The sequence below is a fragment of the Xiphophorus couchianus genome, chromosome 17, assembly GCF_001444195.1.
Source record: "Xiphophorus couchianus chromosome 17, X_couchianus-1.0, whole genome shotgun sequence".
Taxonomy (NCBI): Eukaryota; Metazoa; Chordata; class Actinopteri; order Cyprinodontiformes; family Poeciliidae; genus Xiphophorus; species Xiphophorus couchianus.
In genome coordinates, this window is record NC_040244.1 from 4599761 (window position 1) to 4624303 (window position 24543).

At 36.9% G+C, this 24543-nt stretch overlaps 1 protein-coding gene across 2 annotated transcripts in view; it reads right to left on the minus strand.

Moving 5' to 3' along the window:
- chchd3a (coiled-coil-helix-coiled-coil-helix domain containing 3a) overlaps positions 1–24543 on the minus strand; it is a 71014-nt gene that overhangs the window by 40487 nt on the left and 5984 nt on the right. For both annotated transcript variants that reach the window (XM_028044213.1, XM_028044214.1), the window contains exons 4-5: positions 17706–17799; positions 9610–9790 (exon numbers count right to left, since the gene is read on the minus strand). In XM_028044213.1, the coding sequence (XP_027900014.1) occupies positions 9610–9790; positions 17706–17799 (275 nt within the window). The remainder of the gene's footprint in view (positions 1–9609; positions 9791–17705; positions 17800–24543) is intronic.

Sequence of the window (24543 nt, forward strand, 5' to 3'; positions counted from 1 at the left end):
CTACGACTGACAAGATCACACCTTGTTCAGTCACAGCATTTTCCCTGGCAAATAGACTATAGCAGGGGTCAGCAACCTTTACAACCCTGAGAGCCATTTTTGCTTTCGGTCCAGCTAAAACAAATTTGTTAACAGCAGCAAAAGCAACATAACTCTTTGAAAGAAAATGGTTTGTTTTTATAATGCATACTGTAGGAAATTTGTTTTGGTTTTTAAATTAAAAAGCGATAATTTTGTTTTTACAACCTAAAGGTCATAGAAAATGACATAAAAAACTAATGTACTTTGTAACCTATTAACTAAAAACATGATATAAAAGAATATTCGGGAGCAATGGGTGGCTAGGGTGGTAGAGCATACACACCATGGGCAGAGGCCATAGTCCTTGATGTGCTTTTGTGCCTGGTCTCTTTCCTTAGGCAAAATAAAAAAATGGCACAATGACCTACTAGGTCAAATGGCAGACCTGCGTAGGACCGGGACATAAGGTCATGACAAGTAGGCGGTAAATGTGGGCGTCTTCATTTTTACACATGTATCATAACTGCTGACCATTTATCGCAAATTAAGATGAAGTGCCAAACGTGTAGGATGTTAGCAATAGACGACTGACAGTCTTGTTTGTTTCAGCTAGCTTTAAGAAGGCTGAGTCAGACGTTGCAATCAAGTCAAACATTTACATCTCATTTGCTGTCAGTGTAAGTATGAAGCTGTTTCTGAAGCTGTTTAGTGTAATTGGATTTGGATTGATGAAACATTTATAAAAAAGTTTTGAAAATATATAAAAGGAAAATGAACAAAAGTTAAAATGCTGACAGATGTAAGAAATCTCTTTGAACTGCAATACATTTCAAGTCTCTCAGCTTGTGTTAGAGACATTACCAATCCTCTGTGGATGGACGGCAGCAACATCTGCTTGCTCAGAGATTGATTAACTGGCTGATCGGGCGCCTCTGGTGTAAACTGATTGATTGATCATTCTGTGGTGGGTGTTGCCTTTGCCCACCTCCTGGGGGAGTGAACCTCTGGGGGTCTTAAGTCATCTGTCACATCCAACACAGAAGAGATACAAAAGAGATGGGGAGCTCGAGGTTCATTACCAAGCAACTAGGAGGGTATGCACTAATGAAAATGAAGCAATCTGGGAACATGGAATATGCCTGGGTATTTTTACTTTGCAAAACTGTTGTCATGTGTTACAAAATAATGAGATGTACGTTCGATCTAAAGCTCTTTGCACCAAAGCAGTGTAAAAATGGCTGACAATAATTACACAAAGTCTGAAAACTCACTTAATCTTAGTCAAATCTATGAACCGTGGCTTAGAGTTTCAAATAATGTAGCAGCAGTGACAAGCAAATTCTTGAAAGTTTCTGGGATAGTTTAGTTTTGGTCCACAGCCAAAACCAATACAGAAATTTAAAAATACTAAGATGGTGTAAAACTGTAATCGTTTCCCTTTTTGGAATATAAAATATCTGCTCATTTAAATTTTTGATCTCATCTTCAGTTAAACTAGGCAAGAAAGGTAAATGTTACTCAAAACAGAAGGTATCAGATGAAAACATGAAGCAAAATGAGGAGCTAGTCGAACAGAATCCTAAACTGAGGGCAGAAAATTCCTTTACCCGATAGAAGAGGACAGACAAACTGACCTGGGAGTGCCATGAGCCGTATTACCTTTGGACAACAGATGTCCCTCGGGTGCTAAGTTAATGAGAATGAGTGCTGGTGAGAGAAAGGCATGAGGAAAAACAACCGACGGCAAAAAAAAAAGGTGAGAGGGACAACATGGGTATGAAAGGACACAGCCTCGAGATGTGTTGCTGACACTAGACCTCATGGACCCACATGGCATGTGGCTGGTTTGTCTGTTTCCATGTGCCTGTGGCTTATGAATTTTTTTTACCTGTATAAAATCCTGATAGTGTATGTATGGGCAGCTGAAGGCTTGAATGATTATGACTAGAGATACTCTACATTATGTATGCCAACAGGATGTTAATACATATTCATTGTCCCCAGTAGGTGGTTTTCACAGGCCTGATAAAAAGTAGGAGTTCACAGTCAGAAGTGTGGCCTGTCCAACCCTTGTCAGCAGAAACACATCCCCCTTTAATTGCCCAACCAACCTCTTTGTCAAACTACACCCTAGTTAATTAAAAATAATACAAAACCTTGGAAGCCAATCTTCTTTGCATGTAGAGACTAACCAGTTACAAATATTAACATACGACGGCATTTTACAAAGATGGTTTCAAAACTGCAAAAATATCTTGCCTACGATTTAAAGTCCTGTTAACTTTTTCTTTTAGTTTACCTTTATACACTTTATTCTAACAAGTATGTTCATTTTCCTGTTTTCTGGTGAAAAAAACAAAACAACAACAAAACACATTTGTGAAAATTGAAGGGGCATCAACAATCACTTTAAGTAAGTGTCCACTGCACTTTAAAACTGCAGCGGACAAAATCACAGTGGCATGTTTGTTCAATAAAAGACAAAGTGAGGTAACTATAGGGTTCTTGATGCAACATCTAAGTAGCACTCTTTAAAATTCTCTAGCAGCAGTACACATATGCACTATATTTTACAATACAATGCTATTTTTATTGGGTTTTGTTAAATATTCCTATTTGCATTTTGCTTTAAATGCTGTTTTTTAGTTTCACATTATAAGTAACTTTATTTAAAAAGTTAATTTGTGAAGTAAAATTAGCTTTTTACATATTGGTTCTTTTATCCACCACACGTTTTCTCACTGGTTTTCAGTAGTTTCATCCCGTATGACACCATGTTTGATTTGTCTAGGTGTTATTGAAACACTTGAATGCAATTTCTCCCTCAAACACCATTACATTATGTATGCCGACAGTTAGCTAAGCTGACTGTTCCCTTACTTAAAACCACATTAAAACTGCTCTCAAAAAACACAGAAAGACCACTAATATGAAAAAGACCAGGTAAAAAGATTGAATTACCTATTAAGCCATTTAAACATTAATATGTGTTTAGATATTAATGTTGAAATGACATTATATGCACTTGGCTGTTTTACAAAACTTGTATCATAACATTTGAAAACCTACCTCCCAAAGTCAGAAGCAAAGCAACGCTATATTAAAGATGACCATTTTGAAACCAGGGTACATATATGGATATAAACAATGAAGCATATATTTTGATTTAAAGAGAGCATTGGAAAACATAATCAAAAATCAGACTTAAGATACTTCCTTTACATTTTTTTTGGCCTGGTTGACAACATTTTCTATATTTGCTCAGGAAATATAGAAAATCTGCAACACAAGAGTTGCTGAGTAAGGCAGCTGTTGTTTGGTGTACACACATTGAATTATTTCTTTACACACACAAATATGACATGATTTGGCATCACTTCCCAGAATGTTTATTACAAATGAGGATGAATATATGCATAATAAATGGACCCACCACCCTGTGAAGATGGAGCAGTAAATTGACTGTACAAGTTCTCTTGTCAGAAATAGGCTGTCCGGACTCCAGTATCCATCCATCAGTCGAAGCAAATTTATACCCTGGTCCTGCTGCTGGAAGCCTGTAGTGCCAATTATGTGAGCGGGTGAGTGCCAGGTGCAGATTGCCAGCAACAGGCCCTGCCAATTAAAGCCTAACCTCATGTCTACCCCTTATACTGGGATGGTATCTGGGTAGCTCAAGCCAGGCAAATGGGTGCAGGACTCCTGACGTTGTGTGAAAAATTGTGGAATGGACATCCTTCAAGACAAAGCAATGAAAAAGACGAAACTTTACACACTAAGTAAGGTAAGTGATAGCTCCTTACCAAACATTATCCAGAAGAAACTAATATAATACCAATTTACTTTTGCAAAATAACTTTTTTCTGTACTTAACGTACTTCATGGACTATAAGTCGCACTTTTTTAAATATAGTTCAGCTACCCCTGTAGTCAGATGCAACTTATAGTTGTTCTGTAGTCAAAGTTTTTCTTAGTTTATTTTAAAAAAATACATGGAAGTTGAGTATCTGTAGAGAATCCCACTGAAACAAAACTTGACACATAAATAGCTAAGAAGCTTTTTATGCAGTTTGTTGCACATTTTGGATGTTGATTGAGTTATGCTAAATTTATATTGATTCCGAAACAATTTACCACCAGGGCCATTGGAGTAAATCTGCACCCTAAAACATACTGGAGCTTTGTTACACAATAATCAAAAAAAAAGTAGGACAAAGTAAATGTACAATTTAACTGTTTGAAACCAGTTACCGGTAGTAGACAAAATCACCTTACTCAACCCAAACCAATGTTTGGAGTGAGGAAAGATTGATGACTTTGGGTTTGATTGAAAAGTCCGCCGTAGGGTTAGAGCCCTGTTTCTGGGTGAGATGCTATGACCAGTGATTGATTAAACAATGGACCAGTGTGGCTCCGTGGGGAGAGGAATTGTTGAAAATAAAAAGAGAATGGCAGAGGTCTATGATTTCATTAAAATAAAGATGTGTGGACTGACAGGTGTATGTAGAATGAATATGGGACTTGTATGGCTCTTGTGAATCCATACATATTACATTAAATGTTAACATATTATTTACTAGAACACTAATATAATAGACATGTTTATATTCATGTTATTTGCTTTGTATTCATTCATATTTTTTTATAAATGCATTTAGTTATTTTTTACATGGTAGACTTCTAACAAACCCCATGTTTGCTGTATGCCTTTGTTCCAATTTTCTTTGCTGTGGCCTTCCCTGAGTGGCATTACATGTGTGACCATTGATGTCGAACGTTTTCCCTGCAGACAACAGAACTCCAGAAACCCAACATTACCAACGACGACAACAAACAGCCCTGCCTACAATGGTGTGAAGTTTCAATTACCGGTAGACTTGTTGGCTGGTGGCTGCCAGTCAACCTGACAAGGAAGGGAATGACTGAGTGGAAAGAATTCCTACTGGGGTGGTACAAATCATCTAGCACCCTGACTACAAATGGGACTTAATCGTTAAACATGTATACAATCTATATATAATCAGTGTTACTAATATTATGATCAATTTTCCTTGTGGAAACCCCCCAGCAGAGCTCAAGCAACTGACAGAAAAAGTAGTACATGAAAAAAAGGCCAATTTGCAAATCTTTTTAAAATAAAATTAACCTCCTTAATGGATGGCTTTGGTTTGCAAGGAATATATAAATATCCAGGGTACCAAATATGAATTTTCTTAAAAATCTCTTTAAAAGTTGAACTTCAATTTCATAACCTAAATTGGAGCTGAATGCAGACAAACTGCCTAACAGTAATTTATAGTGAAACCCTAACAGACAAATTTCCACCAGTATGTGGCAGGATGTATATGGCTCTGGAAGATTATATAGAGGTGTCAATAAAGGAAACTAAAAGGTTTCTAATAAAGAAAACTAAAAGGTTTTTTATAATGAAATAATTTTTTCCAAATTGTTTTATTATAAATTTTACATTTCTCTTATGTTGTCTCAATACTATTTACTTAAAATAGCAAGTTTGACAGTCAAGAGGCCTAAACTCACTAGTGCAGAATTTATCCATTTAACCTTCCATATTGCCCAAGACCTCCATCACAACACAAACCCAAAATAAAACATTCTTTTAAGAGTTTAGATTTCTGGAGAAAATTACAAAATGTGATTTTCTCCAGAAAACTGCAGTCCAGCTGCAATCCAGACAGTATATTATGACTAAAAACTAAAAATTAAGTTTTCTAAGGAAATTAAACCACAGGTTTTTTTTCTTATTTTTGTTCTCTCAAGAATTCTCCCTAAATCAAAAAAGACTTTATTTTAACTCAGTGTCTAAAAAACCCAACAGTTTGATGGCCGGATTTGTAACATTTTAATTTTAATGTAAAAAAACACAACAAATCAATAAAACAAATGTTAACCAACCTTGGTCTACGCCAAAGTCTCGAGTCAAATCTCGAGGATGGATGTCACTGTAATTGGTGTGGCTGTGCAAGCGGAGGTTAAGGCCATTATAGGTGAGCATGGGGAGGCATAACTGCTCATAGCCTTACTCTCATTGTGAGAAAAGAAGTAGGGAACGTATGGGGTCCTACCACTCACCGTGACCTGTATCTTAATGAGCGGGACAAATCGATATATGCTGAAAAAGGAACACAACAGTGTTGCAATAAGACAGCTCTGTCTGTGTACACAGTTTTGTTTTTCCAGTAATAATGTTCAATTCTGGTGGAGTTTACATACACTCTGTGGCCTGAATGTCATTACTTATTGATTTGTTTGAATTATTGTTCTTTTTGGCATGGAATGATCATACAAGCAAAAATCTTCATAAGTTATACTTCAAACTAATTCAGTTAAATCCAGCATGTTGCTGCCACTAGCATGTGTAACAGTTACAGTTACACATGCTTTTTACACTTAAAGCATTTTTAAGTTTAACATCTCACCTCAACTCTTCCAAACAAACTTCTTATGCAATTTGTTTTAGGGTTACTGAGTGAAAGCTTAAAGATGATACCTGGTCCTACATCTGGTTTGCATTGTAAAACAAAACAAAATAAAAAACTATGGAAAATCTTCCTTTATATCTCCATTAGCAAACCATAAACATTCTTAGATGTTTAAATATTTTTAATGTATTGTCTTTGTAAAGTAGAACTACAGTAGTTCTCATTTTTAGGCAGGTACAGATGCTTATGTGTGGTACAATAACGTGTATTTAATTTTTATGCACTACCTGTATGAAAGTGGTTTTGTACTTGATAAGAGGCGTGGTTAAAAGCAACTCTTGTAAAACTGAAAAGAAAAGTCAAAATTCACATTGAAGTTTAAAGTTGAGTATCGTAGAAGTTAGCCTTGCTGTTCTTTTTTAGTAAAAAGGAATAAACTGAAAAATTAAGTCGCACACTAAAACACAAACGAGGCAGGAATAATGTAATGTAGCACACATACACACACAGACACACGAAAGACAAACATGTTTTACGTTTCATCAAAAATGAGTTCGCTCTGGTTAGCAGGCAACCCTGGAGTTTGACGAACACAGAGAGAAATGACAAAGGGAGGGAGACGTCTTGGGTGAGAGGCTGTCTTTAAAGAACGCAAAAAAAGTCAATTTCCAGTTGAAAAGAACATTGGCTGTGTGGAAGCGTCTGGCTTGACAATTACATGAGTGCTGCAAACCGCACTGCACCTCCACTGATAACCCGTCGGATTCTATTAAAACTTCAGCACTCCAAAGGACACTCATATGGAAGAAATTATCACACAGACTCACAGTGCGTGTGCCGCGTCTTAAAATAGCAAAAAACTGTCTGACAATAATTCTTCGTCTACATTATTCCTATTGTGAGGAGGCAGAAAAAAAACTGGAAGGGAAATTAACTATTGGATTTGGCAGAAACTCACAAAATAATTAAAGACTTTTATAAGTAAACTGGTTGAAGGCAAAGTTTATTCTGTAAAACTGTGTGTAGTTTGAAAGTCTGCTAATGACCTAAAAGTAGCCTCTTTGAGGAACATCAAATACTATCGCAGTGTACACAGGGGTAGCCTTATATATTTGCACTTGGATAAACACAAACAATTGTGGTACCCTCCTTTGAATTGCCACTTTAATGTGGTGGAGGGTTTGTGTACCCCTATGATCCTGAGGGCTTTGTTATCCGGAATTTTAGCATTTGATGATTTCAAATCGTCAACTCCTGCAATTGGGCTGAACTCTCTCCTACTTTGTAATTGCCCAGAAAGAGGCATCAGGCATGGGTGAAAACTAGAGTGAAGATTCACTCCACTGTTTTCTCAAACCCCCAGTTGGCCGTGGCAGATGGCCTCTTGTACTGAGACAGGTTCTGTTCGAGGTTTCTTCCTGTTAAAGGGTAGTTTTTCTTCTCCACTGTAGCTGCATGCAAACTCAATATAAGGGACTTCTGTATAGTCAACGACAAGCATTTGTCACTACGTGCTCATCCAGGAGGAGTTATTGCTGAAAGTCAATGACTCGATGCCTTCTGCTTGGTTTGCTTAGATAGAGATTTTTTAATCTACTTTGAATAATTATTTGAGCATACTGTACTGTTTGATAAATAAAGTAGATTGCATTATAGAGGAAATCTACTTTAGGTGTATATGCCTTTCATAAAAAACATATTTTAATTTTGAGATTAAGAACTCTAGAAAGCTGCAGGCAATGCTTTGTAAATTTATTAAGTGCAGCTTTATATTTAACACATTGAAAGTAAATATTATTTTATTACCCTTCCTTTCTATGGCCTCCATCTTAGGTGCAATTAAATTACACAAACCAAATTTCTTAAGAAAGTTTCTTCATGGACACTTACAGGAAAAGAATACCCAACCATGGTTTTACCTCCCTCAACATTCTTCTCTTGTCGCTTTTGTTTTCAGTCTGTGTTCGGTTCCATTTGAGGGATTCATCACATACTTGTCCAATGGTGGGAATCACGTTCATGCTTCACTCTTATTCCGTCACAACAAAATGATTCATTTTTCTATTACTGCAATAAGCGTGTGAAATGAGCTATATAATCAATAGCATAGGCCTGTAAACAGTGGCCACACTCCAGGGAAAATGTGTTTTCTTTAGTAAACAATACACTGCCTGCATGTGGTAAGAATGCTCATCTGAAATTGTTTGCGAAGGCAATTTACAGAGAAAAAAAAAGACACAAAATGAAAACATTCTTTATAACAATCGAGGGATGAACAGAGTAAGATTTGCCCAAGACAATATTAAGCTACAGCAAATAGGTTCACTTAGTGTATAATGTTTACAATAAACTGTGCAGATCCTTTGACTTTGTTGTACACACTTGAAGCTTTGAGGACTACTGCATGTGTATTTGTGCTAGTGAGATGAGACAGTCCAAGTATTTAATTGAATTACTCCTTAAAGATATCCCTGCACCACAACAAACTCAAGATTTGTCACAGTACCAGTGATGCAGTGCGGCTAACACCAAACACTTCAAAGCTTAAAACACTGCATAAGCTTGCCCTAATGAAAGATAAACCTTGATCCCAGTTTGAGGTTAAGAGTGCTCTGGAGCAGGTTTTCATTCAGGACATTTATTTACATGGATGCATTATTTTTTCCTTTATTCTGAATCATAGCACTTTCTGCTGCTGTCACAACATGATGCTGCCACTTGATGGGCTATACTGTTGTAAGAAACTTGTGGAAGAACGCCCGATTATTGAAAGAATAATCACAAGCAATATTTAAGGGGATGTACTATGTATTTTCAAGGTATCTAGTGAAATTTTATAACATAAAGCTCAGAAAAGTCAACTTTGCATGACATCCTCTTTAAAATCTTTCCAATCATTCCTCTTAACCAAAATAACTACACTTACAATGTAGAATATGGCAGAAATAATATCTATAAAATCTCTTCAAAAAGCATATGTAGGGAAAGGAAATCGAAATTGTGCAAACTCACTTACATCAAGGAGACAATCTCTACTACTCAAAAACAATCTACACACTTAAGTAGGTAAAAAAAACAACAACAATGCAGCATCTTAAAAGTGATGTTCACTTTAGCTGCTGTGCAATATATTAGAAAGAACACTTACGAGTAGCTGAGCACGAAGCTTCTCATCTTCGCTGCTGATCCTCTCCCTAATGATCGCTTGCTGGAGGCTGTCTTGGGTGAGAGCTCGCTCCACAGACAGGATCCTGGATATTTCTTCCTGGACTTTGGACTGAACATCAGCTTGAGCCTGTGCTGATGCCCGGGCCTTCTCTGCATCGTACCTGGGTAGGATCAATAAAGAGAAAATAAATATTTTTGGAATAAAACTTAGGTAGAATGTAAAAAGAGGCGTTTATATGATGCCTGTACATTCCCCAAAATTTTCTGTTCTAGCTTTAAATAATGCAAGAAGAGAAGGGGATTTAGTGCACAGGATAACCAAGGATGGGGATAGTTTGGTGCCAAGAATTTGTGCTCTTAACATGTGCTATTGGCTATTTTTGAAAATAATGTTTTTTTAAAGAGACAGAGATGCTTAAAGAAAGCACCAACTGACTCCAGAGCATTAGTGAACGTGGTGATCACTTGTTCCTCCCATCACAACATTAGAACAACATGGTGGCAACAGCCCAAATAAGACAAAATTTTCCAAAATGGACTGCTGAAACTCTTGGCATTGATGTCAAACAAAATATTAAGATCAACTACACAGAGTTGATCACTCCAGGCAACGCATCTGTATTGTTTTAGAGTCCCGTCGTGGCGTGATATGCAGCAGAGCAGGGCTCCATCATGGCGGCGACCTGAAATTTACTGGTCTCTGAAGAGTGACCCATTTTTCAGCAAATATTTGTAAAAGCTGTCTGCATCCCTAGCAGTCAATCTGTCACCATGCAGGTGATTGGAGCCACTTGCATTTTGCTTTTCTTGACATGCCCTTGTAATTTTAAAAAAGTTGCAATGAAGGACAGCACTGAGGAGTAACAGATGAACACTGAAAAAGTTCAAAAGGCAAACCTAAAATCGTGAGAATCAGGTAACCTCTGTGAGAGGGTTTATAACAAATTTAAGTGGTTACAAAGAAGATCTATTTGATTATCGATTGCAGTAATCAATTCTGAGAGGCTGTGTTCTCAACAGACGTAGGAAAATCTCTGCAGACGCAGGACCAGTATTTGAACCCGGTCACTGGGTTGTCTTAGTTGCCTAGCAACACAGTTCCAACTAGGTGACAGTGTGCTTGATTGAATAAGGAAGAACATCCCTGAAACCCCTAAAAGTGATCTTGTGTCTGATATCAAACAGTCAAGCCGAGGTAGAATAAACACAGAACTGACGGAGCGAGCAGTGGAGTGAATTATGACAAATTCAATGAAGGCGAGGGAGATCTTCATAAACATCAGCCTAAGAAGGATGCAGAGAGATGCACAACAGATACATCTGATGACCACTCCAGAGGGCAGCTGAAAATATTGACTGTATGGCATAGTTCCAAAACAAGGACCCAATTAAAAACTAATTTCCTCCAGAAAAGATGGGGAAATTGTAAAAACAATGACACCACTTTTAAAATAGCTATCCTTTTAAACCCCCATAGGGATTTAAACACATAAGTTATAATTCATTTAGAGCTTTCTCAGGTTTTTAGACTCCTCATTATGGGAATTTACATATCCGCTAATGTTTGGTTCCAGGCATGAATGTTATACAAGTTTTCTACCTCTTAGCTCTGCTATTTTTCCCATTACAAGCACACATTAATCTCTCAAAGTGATAGGTTTTCATCTTTTATTAGAAAAAATCTCATTTACTTCCTCAGTCAGGTGTGAATGTAGACAACATGCAGACAGTGATGAATGGTGATGGACAGACTGCTAAAAGCAGATCACCTACATACCTGTAGCTTTGAAAAGATGACAGGTAGGAGTAATTCGAGTATGCCTGAAGTCTTAAAACGGCCCTGCATCACAACTAAATGTCGGAGGATTTAAGAGGGGGCGGGGGGACGGAAAGGAAACGGGTGAAAGTAAAGAGAAAGTGTGAGCAGTGGCAACATGACATGTTTGGCCCTGAGGAAGTTAAGCAAGGGAGGAGGGAGACAGAGAGGGAGAGAGAGGGAAAGACGGAGGGAGACAGAGAGAGACCAGCCATGTCCAGTCTCACAGTCCACTGGGCTGCACACGTCAGCACACTCCATCCATCATCAGGCTCTGACTCACGCACACACAGACACATGGGGAGCCTCCTAATGGCCTTTTACATTCACCATTTCCCCCACAATCCACGCCTCCCCGCCTGTGTGCCGCTAATGCATCTAAGCTACCTCTACTCAAGACGCTTTGACTGCTGCTACAACTAGGGCTGAAAGAGAACAGTAAACAAGATTTTTCATGGAAAAGTATTTTTGATGGTACTTGTGTGGGCCAGCAAATGTAGCCAACTCAACCTTTTGACATGTCTTTGTTAACCAATATGCTTTTAGCTGAACATATAGGAAGGAAGTACACCAGATAAAAAATGTTTAATCACAATTGAGTTTCCATAATGTACTGGATGCATTGCAGCTAAAATAAATGTTTAAATCACTTGATGTGCAAGTGTTTGAAGAAGAGACTACAATGTAATACAGCGCTGACCTGCAATGTGGTTCTATTAATTATTGTTTTAACTGCATTAAATTCAGAATTTAAAAATATATTTTTGTGCAGGAAAGCACAAAAACATATTTTTGTTTCTGCAAAACTGGATTTGATTGTGTTCATGTTTTTTATTTCAGAAGAGGAACAACATTAAACTGTTTAATATTCAGAGGAAACATGCTAGTCAAATTAAAAGATGAATGTAAGCCTAAATCTGCTAGATGTTTTAATATTTTTAACTGTATGTACAAAGTCTGCACTAAAAAATAAAATAAAAAATGTAAAAAATCACCTAAATTAATTCTCTTATTTGTTTTGTTTAGTCCCGCAAAATATTAACAACCAAAAAAATTACTTATTGCCAAAAGGTGCAGCACGATTAAGAAACATTAAGGATTCCATATTTTCATGCCTGTGATTTTTTTTTCAATTCAACACGCAATTTGTTTAAATTAATTTATTTGCGAGGCCCAATGGGAAACAAAATTAACATCAACTTGACAAAATGTATTTATTTATTTGTTTATTTGAGGCCCAACAGACCAACCAAAAAGTCACATGTGACCCATAACTATAATCTGATCTGAAAAGAGAAGATTTCCAAGAGAAAAGGAAAGTGTGGGTGGAAAAAAAAAAGAGTCTATTGACTGCTTCACAAGTGCTAACCCAAGCAAAGACTGCTATCACTAGCGAGATGCTATCTGTCTGCTTCACCTCTATTGCTTTCCAGTCATTATTGCCCTGTCTCTGGGATATTGGGCACATTTTTCATCTGACTGCAGAAGATTGGCACTGGGAGAGAAAGGGGGGCGTTGACGTAGACAATGGTAGAGTCAGAAGGAGAGAGCAAACACTGTAGCTAAGAGGCAGAATGAAAAAGTATCATATCTTTTAGAGGATAAGTGGATGATTGTTTTCTGTTTTAGCCTGGCACTGAGAAGACTTAGTGGATAATCTTGGCTAATTAACTGTTGTTTTGATTGGTAACTGGACTTAGTCATCAAACAGCCAGTTGGAAAACAGAATCGGTGAGATTTCATTAATTTGAAGAAGAGAAAATTGGGGTGAACTGTGTCTGATATGCCAGAGTAGCTGCATACTACTTTCTGGAGGTGTCTGAAATGAAAATCCATAAACTTTGACACCTGATCAAAAAAGAAAAGCTTCCTCGAAAAAAATATTTGAGTACAACATTACTAAACATCTGAGTTAATAAGTCACAACATATATGACAGAAAGAAATTAACATCTGTATCATTTTAGATTAAAAGCCTACGAATAAAGTCCAGCTTACTAAATAGTCTGATATACAAGTACATGTAGATAAGGTCAAATATTAGAATATGAAGTGCCACAACCTTAAAGCTCAATACCTTTACAAAAATTCTAAAACAGAAATCTTCAGCTGTGACCAACTCCCTCTAATCAGAGGATCAATCAGTTTTTACCTTCCCCCATTTCTCCTTGCCTTTCTCCACTTTTTACTGAAAAGTAATGCACAGTGCATTCAGCCAGACCAGCATACCAGTCCAGGCTCAACCCAGGTCCCTGGAAACAAAGCATTCAAGCACCCACTGCAATATTGATGTTACGAATAATGTCGTAGAATGCTGTCTATGAATATTTAATGACTCATCCATTCTCCCTGACACACACATGAACACATGCATGCACTGCATCTGATTATACAACAGTGCAATACAGTTATATTCTGGATGATAGAATGGGAACAACCCAAGTCAACTGCTTTCCACTGAACAATAAATCTCATTGTTTTGCCTCCAAGTTTTTAATGTACACTGCACTTAGAATCCCTTAATGAAGTAAATTATTATTATTTCTTCAATTAAAACAAGGCAACATCTTCTGGTTGAAGTAAAGTCCTCTTGGTACAATCAGTGAAGCAGGTCTAAAATGCAAAATGTATGTAAACCTAAAAATTAAAAATCTGGAAAATTAAAAAAAAACAGGGGTTACATTTAATATTAACTCGCTGATTTAAGAAAAATGGTGAGAAATTACCAGAGTGTCAAATAAAAACAACATGTAGATTATAGTGAATCATTAAAAAAACACATTCTGGATCCAGATGCATCTAAGATGGTTGAGGCAGTCTTACATAGAATGATGAAGTAAAATTAAATAAGGTTCAGAACAGACAGCTAAACTGAATAACTCAAGAAAACAAAGTCCACAGACCCTAGTCCCCAAACAGTAAGAGAATCTTGTATAGGGGTGAAATAAGCTTTGTTAACATTAAACAAAATACGCTGCCAATCAGTCTTTTGAATTTCCAAAACATTGTGCTTGAGAATATGTCCAAGATAGCTTAATGGTAGTTTAAAGTGTTAAAGACTAAGTAATAAATTCAACTGGTGTGGCGTTACTGATGTAAAGAGATCTAGAGTTTTCCTGACAGGGTAATAGCCAATCAGATTAAGCAACTTTGCTTCGTAACCTAATGGAGGATTTCTGAGTAGGAGCATGGTGAACTGATGTTAGACACAAAAAGAAGAAATTTGAAGTCGAAGCTTTCTCAGGCTAATTTAGAACTAACAAAGAATTTAATGGGGTGGCTGGTTAAATGTGAAATGAGTCAAAAACTCTCAGAGAAGGTCAGTGTTCTTACTCTTAAATCAGGCATGCAATTATATCACACAAGCTGCTTGAATAAATGTTGAAGAAATAGTCTGAATTTGGACAAATACAACTAACCTTTTAGTGTTTGAGCTGGACAATCAAACTCAACCAATATTCACGGAGGGAGCGAGTTTAATAAAAGGTTGGAATATTACCAACATGAAGGAAATTAAAGAAATGGAGTAACACTGAATAACAGCAAAAAATGTAGGAATAGAAGGAAGAGACAAGAGCTAAGAGGTCGAAAGTCAAACAGTACAAACAGTGATAAAGGATTCACTGGGTTGAGGAAGAAGAAACGGTTGAGTATGAGTTTTTTTTACTCTCATCCCACCTTCCCTATCATCCTTTTCTGTGGCGTTCTGCTCGGATGCCTCACAGAGAAGCGGCAGAAGCAAATCTGCTCTCTGCACCCGCTCCTTTCTACAAATTAGTTTAGGCTGCACCTAAATAAACCCGGAGCTCAGAGTTCCTACTTCCTCTCTACCAGAGCAAAATATGCAAAGCCAGATCTCTGGAGTTCATTTATGGTCTTACAGCCAAACAGATGGAATGGTGCCTAATCTAAACACCACAAATCCTCAAATTCTCAAGAACTTTTTTGACACTGCACTACTGCGGAAGGCTGAGTGAAGGAATTCAAAACTGCCACATTACGATAGAAAAAGTAGCACATAACTGTGACATTAAAAAGGTAAGATAATTTCAAAATTAGAAAATGTTTTAAACTTGTAGAAGTATATCCCAAAAGATTTGCTACTAACATCGCAGTGAAAACTAAGAGATGACAAATGTACATTGTATTTTTTGTAAAGAATTTGGTAAAGCATGTACACCTGTCCTTCTATTCCAGGGGTGTCAAACTCCAGTCCTCAAGGGCCGCTGACCTGCAACTTTTAGATGTGCCTCTGCTGCAACACAGCTGAATAGAATAATTAGGTCATTAGCAAGGCTCTGGAGAACTGATCTACACAAGGAGGAGGTAATTAAACCATTTCATTCCTGTGTTTTGTATCTGTGGCACATCTAAATACTGCGGGAGACAGGCCCTTGAGGACTGGAGTTTGACACCTCTGTTCTACTCCATCATTTTAAGCTAATTTTTGTTTATCCCATATTTTATTACATAAAATATTAATATGAAAATACTGAAGAATCTGGGTGCTTTAGAAGCCTAATTGGAAACTTTCAAGTGGTACGAAGAATTTCCAAGGCCCTTTATATCCACTAAGGTTTCCACGTAATATTTCATTTTTCTGTGCTTACACTGTGCAGTCGTCTCACAGTTTCACTGCTCTGGCACCTAGTGGTTCTGTTAAATGAGCTGTATTACACTATAACTCACAGAAGGAAAGCGTTTTACCCCTTACTCCAATCATGCTGAAAAAATATCTCATCTCAGCGTCTTCTCTGCTGTCTCTACAGGGACCATTATACTGCAGTTAAATTATAGGCTCAGGGCACCAATGAGGAAAAAAAATGTTGTTTTTTTTTACCTAAATTTGTACAAAAAACATTTAATCTCCAAGGATAAAGTTAAGTAACTATTGAAAATAGAACAGCAATTTATTTAGAGTTTTGAGTAATAAACCCGTATCATCACTGAAAGAGGAAACCTGTTTGTCTTCCTGGTACAGTCTGCCATTATCTCTAATGGTCCCGTGTTAGGACATTAGGGACAAATTCTACATCTTCAGTGTAGTCATGAATTAAAGGAAAATGTCCTGGAGTAGATGTCTTTCTCTAGTGCCCAGATAGATCAAAACAACAGAAATATCAAATGCAGAAATGGTGACATGGTCGCCATACGTAGTTGTTAAATCAGTGCAGTTCAAAATCCACAAAATATGTCCAGTTTACAGCAGACTACATGGACTTGTAAGGGAAAATGTGCAAAGAAATACAATGGATAAACAAGTAGATGCAAGGATAGGTCGGTCGATTGGTCGGATAGATGGATGGACGGATAGATAGATAAATAAATTGCATCTACCTATTATATCTCCATGTTGCTTTCTATTTTGTATCATAATATAGATTTGCATAAAGAACTGGCTGAAGCTACACTATGATTTTGGTAAACTGTAAGAAAAAAATACACTCATGTCTGTGGATGACACTAGTTGCAGCAGGAATACAAAAAGTAGCAAAACAAACAAACATATATATCTATATGTATATAGAGATATATATGCCCTTCCCCACAACTTCAGTAGTTGTACGTTTTACTATTTTGCGTTCCTGTTTATCATAAAGACACATAAAAAGAGACAGAGCAATACAGTGATATGATAATATGGGATGCACAGGCCAAAAGATATAAACACATAAGCAAAAGGCAGAGGATTATTCACTGAAGACAAAAAGAAAAGAATGGACATGAAGAGGTTTCTTTATTAGGCTGTGCTAATGGATCACCCCCTCTACACCCAGGAAATTATCTCAGCATTGTGCTCCCCTTACTAAGACATGATTAATTGATTGCAAAGGAACAAGAGTAAAGAAGAACAGAAGATAGGGTAGGAGGGAAAAGAGCTGATGTACTTCGGAAGAGACGTAAATTGGAAACAGTGGGGATCGGAAAGTCTGGTGCTGACCTTTTGGAATATTAATGAAACTGGAAAATGGTCAAGTTTTAAAAAGAAAAAGACATTTCTTGATTCTGAAGCAAAGAACTAGCATGGAAACAGAAAAAAATGAGCAAATAGTTAAGTGGTTAGACATATGCTTTGCAATTTAGTTTTACTAATAATAATACCAGATACTTATCCTACAATAAAATAACAGACTAGTCAAACACCAAATCGTATAATTTCCTGTCATATGAGGAAACGAGGCTTTCAATTAAAAAAACAAAAATTACATCTAGAAATGAAAAAAACATTTCTAATTTTAAAGAAGTGTGCAGGAATCTAACCATGCTTGCATGTCTTGCTCTGTTTTGATCCTCTTTTGCGCCAAGTCTTTATACAGCTCATCAGTGATCTTCTTCCTCAGGGCCTCTTCATCCACTAGAGACAAAGAAAAAGAGGGAAAATGAGAAAATTAAACAAATTCTTAAACACAGCCATGTTTTATATAGAGGCAACAATTAGGGAAAAATTATTGATTTTTAACACAAAGCTAGGGAAAAATAACAATCTACCAAAAAAATAACAAAATAAAACATCCAAGCTGTTAAATTCGTAATTACTCTCTGGCAAGAGTGAACAAATTTCTTTGCTCAACATCTTGAATGCATAGTTTCAAAGAATAAAAATAGAATTCCAAAACTAATACATTTAGGACATGTTTAACAGTGCTGTTTTGCAGCTAATGCAGAATTAAGATCTGTATAAATCTATCCAGGAACAAAGTTAAACCCTGTAATATTTGTTGTGATTTAAACTCGACGGACCAAAAGCGTGTGAGCACACGAACAGGAAACCAGCCACACAGAATAATCAGAGTTTACTTTTTTTATTCTTTTTTAGTGCTAGAAAAGAGAGACGCTTAGCCTCACAGGCTAATTTGTTGTGGAGTGAATATAACCGAAATTATAGAGCATCTGATCAAAAACGGACGATCCATTCCCTATATCTAAGACACGCCTATTGGTCGCCTGATGTTTTACGTCAGCTTAAGTTTCCATTTCTACAAAGGCCTTTGTGTAAAAGTGGAGAATTCCATGTGTGTAACGAACTTTGTGTGCGTGTCCTTGATAAGCATCTCAACACTGTCATGAGGATGCTGGAAAAACAACAGATAATTTAAAGACTCTACATCCTCCAGTTAGTGCCTAACAACAGTCAAGTCAGAAAAAGAAAGAAAGTTAGCCCAGTTAAGCCTGTTATCCAGGTCAAAATCTCCATGTTTTAGGTTTCTAATTTTACATTAAACTGCAAACACTCTAATATGTCTTTTGCACAAAAGAGATCAAAGAACAAAGAAAGAATAATGGCCTTAATAAGTTCCTTTGGGCAAAAAAACAAACATCATATCAGCACAAACAACTCAGATCATCTGTCAAGCACAGCGATAAAGGCTGATTCTTCATACTTTTGTGGGAACAGGAACTTGGCAGCTGCCTCCAATCGATAGCAAATCTCAACTCAGCTGCCTCATGCAAAAGGTTTATGATATAAAGCACATCAGCAAATCTACAACAGAATTCAAAGCATGTATAATGGACTAGACCACCATGCAAAGCTATTCTGTTCTGGTCCACGAACAAGGGACAGATATTCATCTTTGGAAAAACAAATCTAAATATTGTCAATATTAAAAAGATAGAACTCAGAAAATGGTCCTTGCACGAGGTGCATACAGGATATTAATTTTCCCTGGTGCAGATTTCGTACAACAGATTAATCACAAACATTACAGTCCTTAACACCAATAGTTATACTCGGCACACATCCTTCATAAATCATATCCTCTAAATATATATATTTATCTTCTATGATGGATTTCTGAATCTATTATCTACTTGGGAGTGTTGTAGAGTCACTATACATTTTTAAATTACTCTTAATGTCTTAGAGTTAAAAACAACTTTAACTTTCTAAATTTTCTAAACACATATTCGTCGTCTATAACAAATCTTCATGTTTAGGAATTTTGCCTTATACACAGATTAATCCTCCAACAAGTGAAAAAACAACAACAAAACAAAAACAACGGTAACATTGAGGTGAAAACTGCTGCTCAACCTGTCACTGAATTTCCAATACTTCTTTATAGAGTCGGCAAAAAAATAAAAGGGCACATAGACATCTTTTTCCTAAAAAAAACATAGTTCAATACCACCCTGTCAACACATATTCGTGTCATTGACGACAGACGTATATGACTCCATGTCCTCACCAGTCTATCTTGGCAGGTAATTAAGCATGAAAGTAAAGATGCCGGCCGGCGACTGGGCCAAAACGTGCTCTGAAGGCAGAAGTGGCATACGGTGTGCTGCAACACTGCGGTGATGAAGGGGGAAATGTCTGAGCCTGTCAAGATTAGTCTCCTACTGCATTAGTTAGATGGGATAATCCCTATTGTCAGAGTCTATTATTACCTGGTAACATGTGGTAACAGCAGCTGGGAAAAACATCATTATTACTAGAATAAGATTAACAGAAAGAAAAAAACAACAAGGTTACAGATATGGAAAACAAATTTGTTTGAGACAACAGCCAGATTCCAAAGCATGGATCTAAATACAATATTTAGTCAGTAAATTGAAGAAGGTACTGATGAATATAGTTCGTCAATTTACTGGTCATGATCTTTCCATATCTGGAAAAAACTACAGGAATGACAATATAAAACAAGCGATTCTTACATTCTCTTGAAATGTTAATATCAGTATTGATATTACTTTTTTTATATTTCTTCCCTTACTGGAAAATTATTGATTCTCTTAAATTTGACCAGGGTGCATTCTGTGTAATATGCACTTTCCAAAGGATGAAACAATAAAAATGGCACATTTTAACAATTATGATGCATAATGCTCTAAGCCAGAAACACATAATCCTGAATTCCTATACAAGTTCAAATACAGACAAAAAAAGTTGTTTTTTTTAACTTGATCTTTTATGTTTGGAAGCACAACAACAAGCAAGAGTGGAGGCGGGAAGCTGATTCTCACCGCAGAGAGAATCCTCAACGACAGCCTACTGTCCAGAGCTCCCGAAAATAATATCCATCATGTCTGGCTGCAGTTCCAAGTACTATTCATCTCACAGCACAGGAGTCTGAAATTGTTCCTGAGCTGCCATGATCACTGGTAATACAGTCATTTTAGGTGAATATTAAATCATCATGGACTCAGTTGCAATTAAAAAAAAGAAATTATTCACCATTAGACCTTTTTGATCACTGATGTTCACTAACACCATTGAGGCATTTGAGGCTTCAAATATGGGGGACAGATCAGAAACCGCCGATAATGCATTACTAAGCTTGAGTGGAGATATTAGGGGGGTTATGTCCACAAACAGGCTATAACTGTTTCTGTATTGACGACATTGTAAATTAGATTTACAAAAATGTAACAAAATATACACCTGTGTATAGCCACTGTAATATGTCATCATGCTGTGTTGGCATTTGTGTTATTGCCAAAACTTGAATATATATGAGAAATTTGTACTTTTTTTATCAACAATTAAAAATACATTCACAGAGCACTGCCTCAAGTATATTTCCAAGGCATTCAAAATTCAGGAAAGCTTAGACAATTCTACATTTCCTCTGCGGCTTTCCAAAGAGAGGCTTCAGATTGCTGGCGAGTCCACAGGGTCAGCCACAGAACAGGTTGTAATATGATAAACACTGTCTGGGGTCCTTGAGGGAGGCTGTTTGGGTCAGAGACAATTCCAGATTGACAGAGACCTTGTCAATCTTGAGTAGGACATGTAAATGTTAAAAAGATTAAAAGCTCATCATCTTTTTAAATGCGTCTCCCTCTTTTTCCATTCCACCAATCACTAGGCCACATGGAAGAACCCACAGAGGAGGTGGCGAAGCAGCGAAGCTCAGGCTATTGGCAGTAGAGATAATAGACAAAGGCAAATTGCATTTCTCATCAGAAGTTTCATTAACCCCGGGACCCACACGGAGGGCATAATCTGTAACATTACCACTTCCTCACGTTTCTACCTTGCGCTTTGGTCGAGTCGCTACACACCTTCCACAATGCCCAAAAAAGAATAAAAAGGACAGGAAAAAGTGCCAAGAGCAGGTTTCCAACTTATGATAGTACAACTGCAATTATATCATTTTCTTTCTAATCAGACTTCTTTGGTAATGTAATCTCAAATTACAGATTGAAAAAAGAAAAACTTTTAGTTATTTTCTTACAATAATAAGGATGCTTTGAAAGAGACAAAGATGTAGTTCATCAGTGTCCACTTTATGCATTTGCGCTTCCACCGCAATTTTTCTTTCTCATCTTTCCATTCTCTTTTCTACCCCCAGGAGACATTTTTAAACAGACTATTAGTCCAGGACTGTGTGTGGGCCCTGGCATATGAATATTTATAGCATATTGGAGAAGGTGTAGGAGGTTCAACCTTGACTATGGTGTAATCAGCACACATACTTACTCAGGGCATGATTTAGAGACAGCCGACCTGCTGAGAGCCTCACTCGATACCCAACTCTCGTGGACACACATAATCAATGTCTGCCTCATTAAGGTCGCACCCTTTGAGAATTGGGCTGAACTTTGTAACATTTTTAACGAGATTCACATTCACATTCATCACACCTTCCTTTTTTTTATTCCTTAAAAAGAGCGTGCCCAAGCATGATCAATCGAATAAGTTGACTTTTTTTCACCACTTATACAATAGTTGGAACATAGTACCTTTCCAACTCTTTGAGGTGACCTCCCAAGGCTAATACTGTGAATGTCAACACACAATATATGTGGATAATGAATGAGTCATATGCTAAGTTAAAGGACAGTTGTAGCAATGGTGCTATGAAAAAAGTTGCCCCAAGTGGACACATTTTTTCTTTCTTTATTGTTGCCCTAGTTTCTTGTGAAATCTTGAACACTGATTTTTGTAGTGGTTTAGGTTCTTTCACCTACTACAGGAGTAAGATATTGTTTGAGATGTTTCATAAAAACACCTCAAGACAGAATTCAGGCATTTTCTGGCTGTCTTTATGCATTCTGATTTGCAGTGAGGGAGGTTCAAGTCGGCCTGAAAATGTTAAGCCCCAACTTACCAAGCAAGGTAGCCAGAGGTCAGCATTGTTTTTGTTCTATAGCAGTGAGAGAGGGCTTTGTGGATTGACGCAGTGCTGTACTGATGTTTAGGGTGATGTCTGTTGATGCAACCAGCCAGCCGAAGAATTTATAAGCATAAACAAGGCTCAGAAGTCTTTTCTGATGGGAAGATTAAGGTAAGATACAATATTTAAATTGAAAACATTTGCTCAGTTTTTGAATGTAAAAAGAAACAAGTAAACATATGAGCCATGTCTTTCAAATGAGAGGTCTAAATAATTGATGAAAAATAAAATGTTTGGTATATCCTAATCTTTCATGAGATGAAGATACTTTCCAGTGATAATGAACTTGCTGACTGCTACATAATTAAATGAGATAATGCCATTTGTACCTCATCATCTGTTATTCAAAGCTAATTAACTCAAACAAAGGACTGATAACTTTTTACAGCATGAAGAAAAATGAGAGTAGTTTCACAATGGGGCCCAATGGTCCTTCAGGCTTTTCTTGCTGAAGATAAATGAATGCATTTTGTTATTCGTCTTCCACAATAACCAGCTCAATCTGCTAAAATGTTCAAACTGGGGCATCATAATGGCATTTTAAGCAAATAGAAAGTCATTTTAATAACTGATATTACGAGATATATTTCTCTTGCTTGGCCTGAGCACTGCCACTTGTGTCTGGAATCTGAACTGAACCGTCAGTCTCAAAATAAAAAATAATAAAAAGAACCTCCATTGAGCTGAGTACTGGGGCCCCTTAAGGTTGTGTGCTCAGCCCTTTGCTGTTCAAACTAATAACACCTCATGTGTGGAAAACCTGATAAATATAAATAAATAAATTCAATGTAAAAGAAGAAATACCAAACCTTTGTACTCAACAGACAAAAGCAGAAGTGATGCAATAAATGACATTAAATTGTGAATATATTGAATGTGTGGAAGTCCTGCATTTCAATGTGGTAGCTGCAACATAACAGACAATAGTGGTCTCCAGAGGATAGTCAACGGAGCTGGAAAGGTCACTGGAGTGCCCTAACCCTCTGTCCAGAATGTATTTCAGAGTGGCTGCAGAAACAGAGTTTTGAACATGGTCAGAAAACCTTTCTATGTAAACTATTTGAACTGCTGCCATCACATCAATGGGACTGGACCATTAAAACCTGCTAACAAACTGAACTACTATTACTGGACTTTAAATTTTTATATATATTTTTTTTTGCAAAAAGCTGTTGAATGATCCATAACTAATCTTACTCCCTATAACTTATAAATAAATTACATTTTTCTTCATGGGCCAAAATAACTTTTTTTCTCATAGTATAGTGATATTACATTATTTATAAGGTCACTGGAAATTATGAGGCTATCTGATCAAGTGAAAATAAAACGTACTAAATCCAACACTTTCATGCTTCTACACAGTAGTGTCTGTTTAAAACCTTTCTTCAAATTTAGTAAATGTCTTGCAAATTGAAATATTTTCTTAACTTAAGGATCTGTATTTGTCAACTTGGTTTTACACAAATGGCCTGACATTCTTCAGCCAGAGCTCTGTTTCTTACTGCAGGCATGACACAGTCTGCTCTTAAGAACTTAAAACATGCTTTTTAAAAAAAAGTACATTTCATTAGGCCTTTAAGTTTGTTGTATTAAACTGTGGAGGTGTCGTTCGTATCACTGGAGTTAGTGTGGCGTGGCATGAGTTGGCCTTTTTTAATTACCTCACTGACTGAGCACAGTCAAGGATGGAGTGGTCTGCGCATATCATGGATGCTACTCTAAAAGGAATCTACTCCCACTGATGCTTCTGTGTAGTATAATGAGCAGGTAACATTCAAATGTCCTCTGTCAGATAAAATACAACAATTCCTTTTTTTTCCCCTCTTTGCACTGAATAAGTAAACACCAGCTAATCCCTGTCTTTCTCCACTCCTTAATTATAAATTGCACTAAATACAGTTTGGAGGAGACTATTTTAATAATACCAGGAAACCGTTTTCTAAATCCACATTTAATTTTTTTTCCTCTCAATT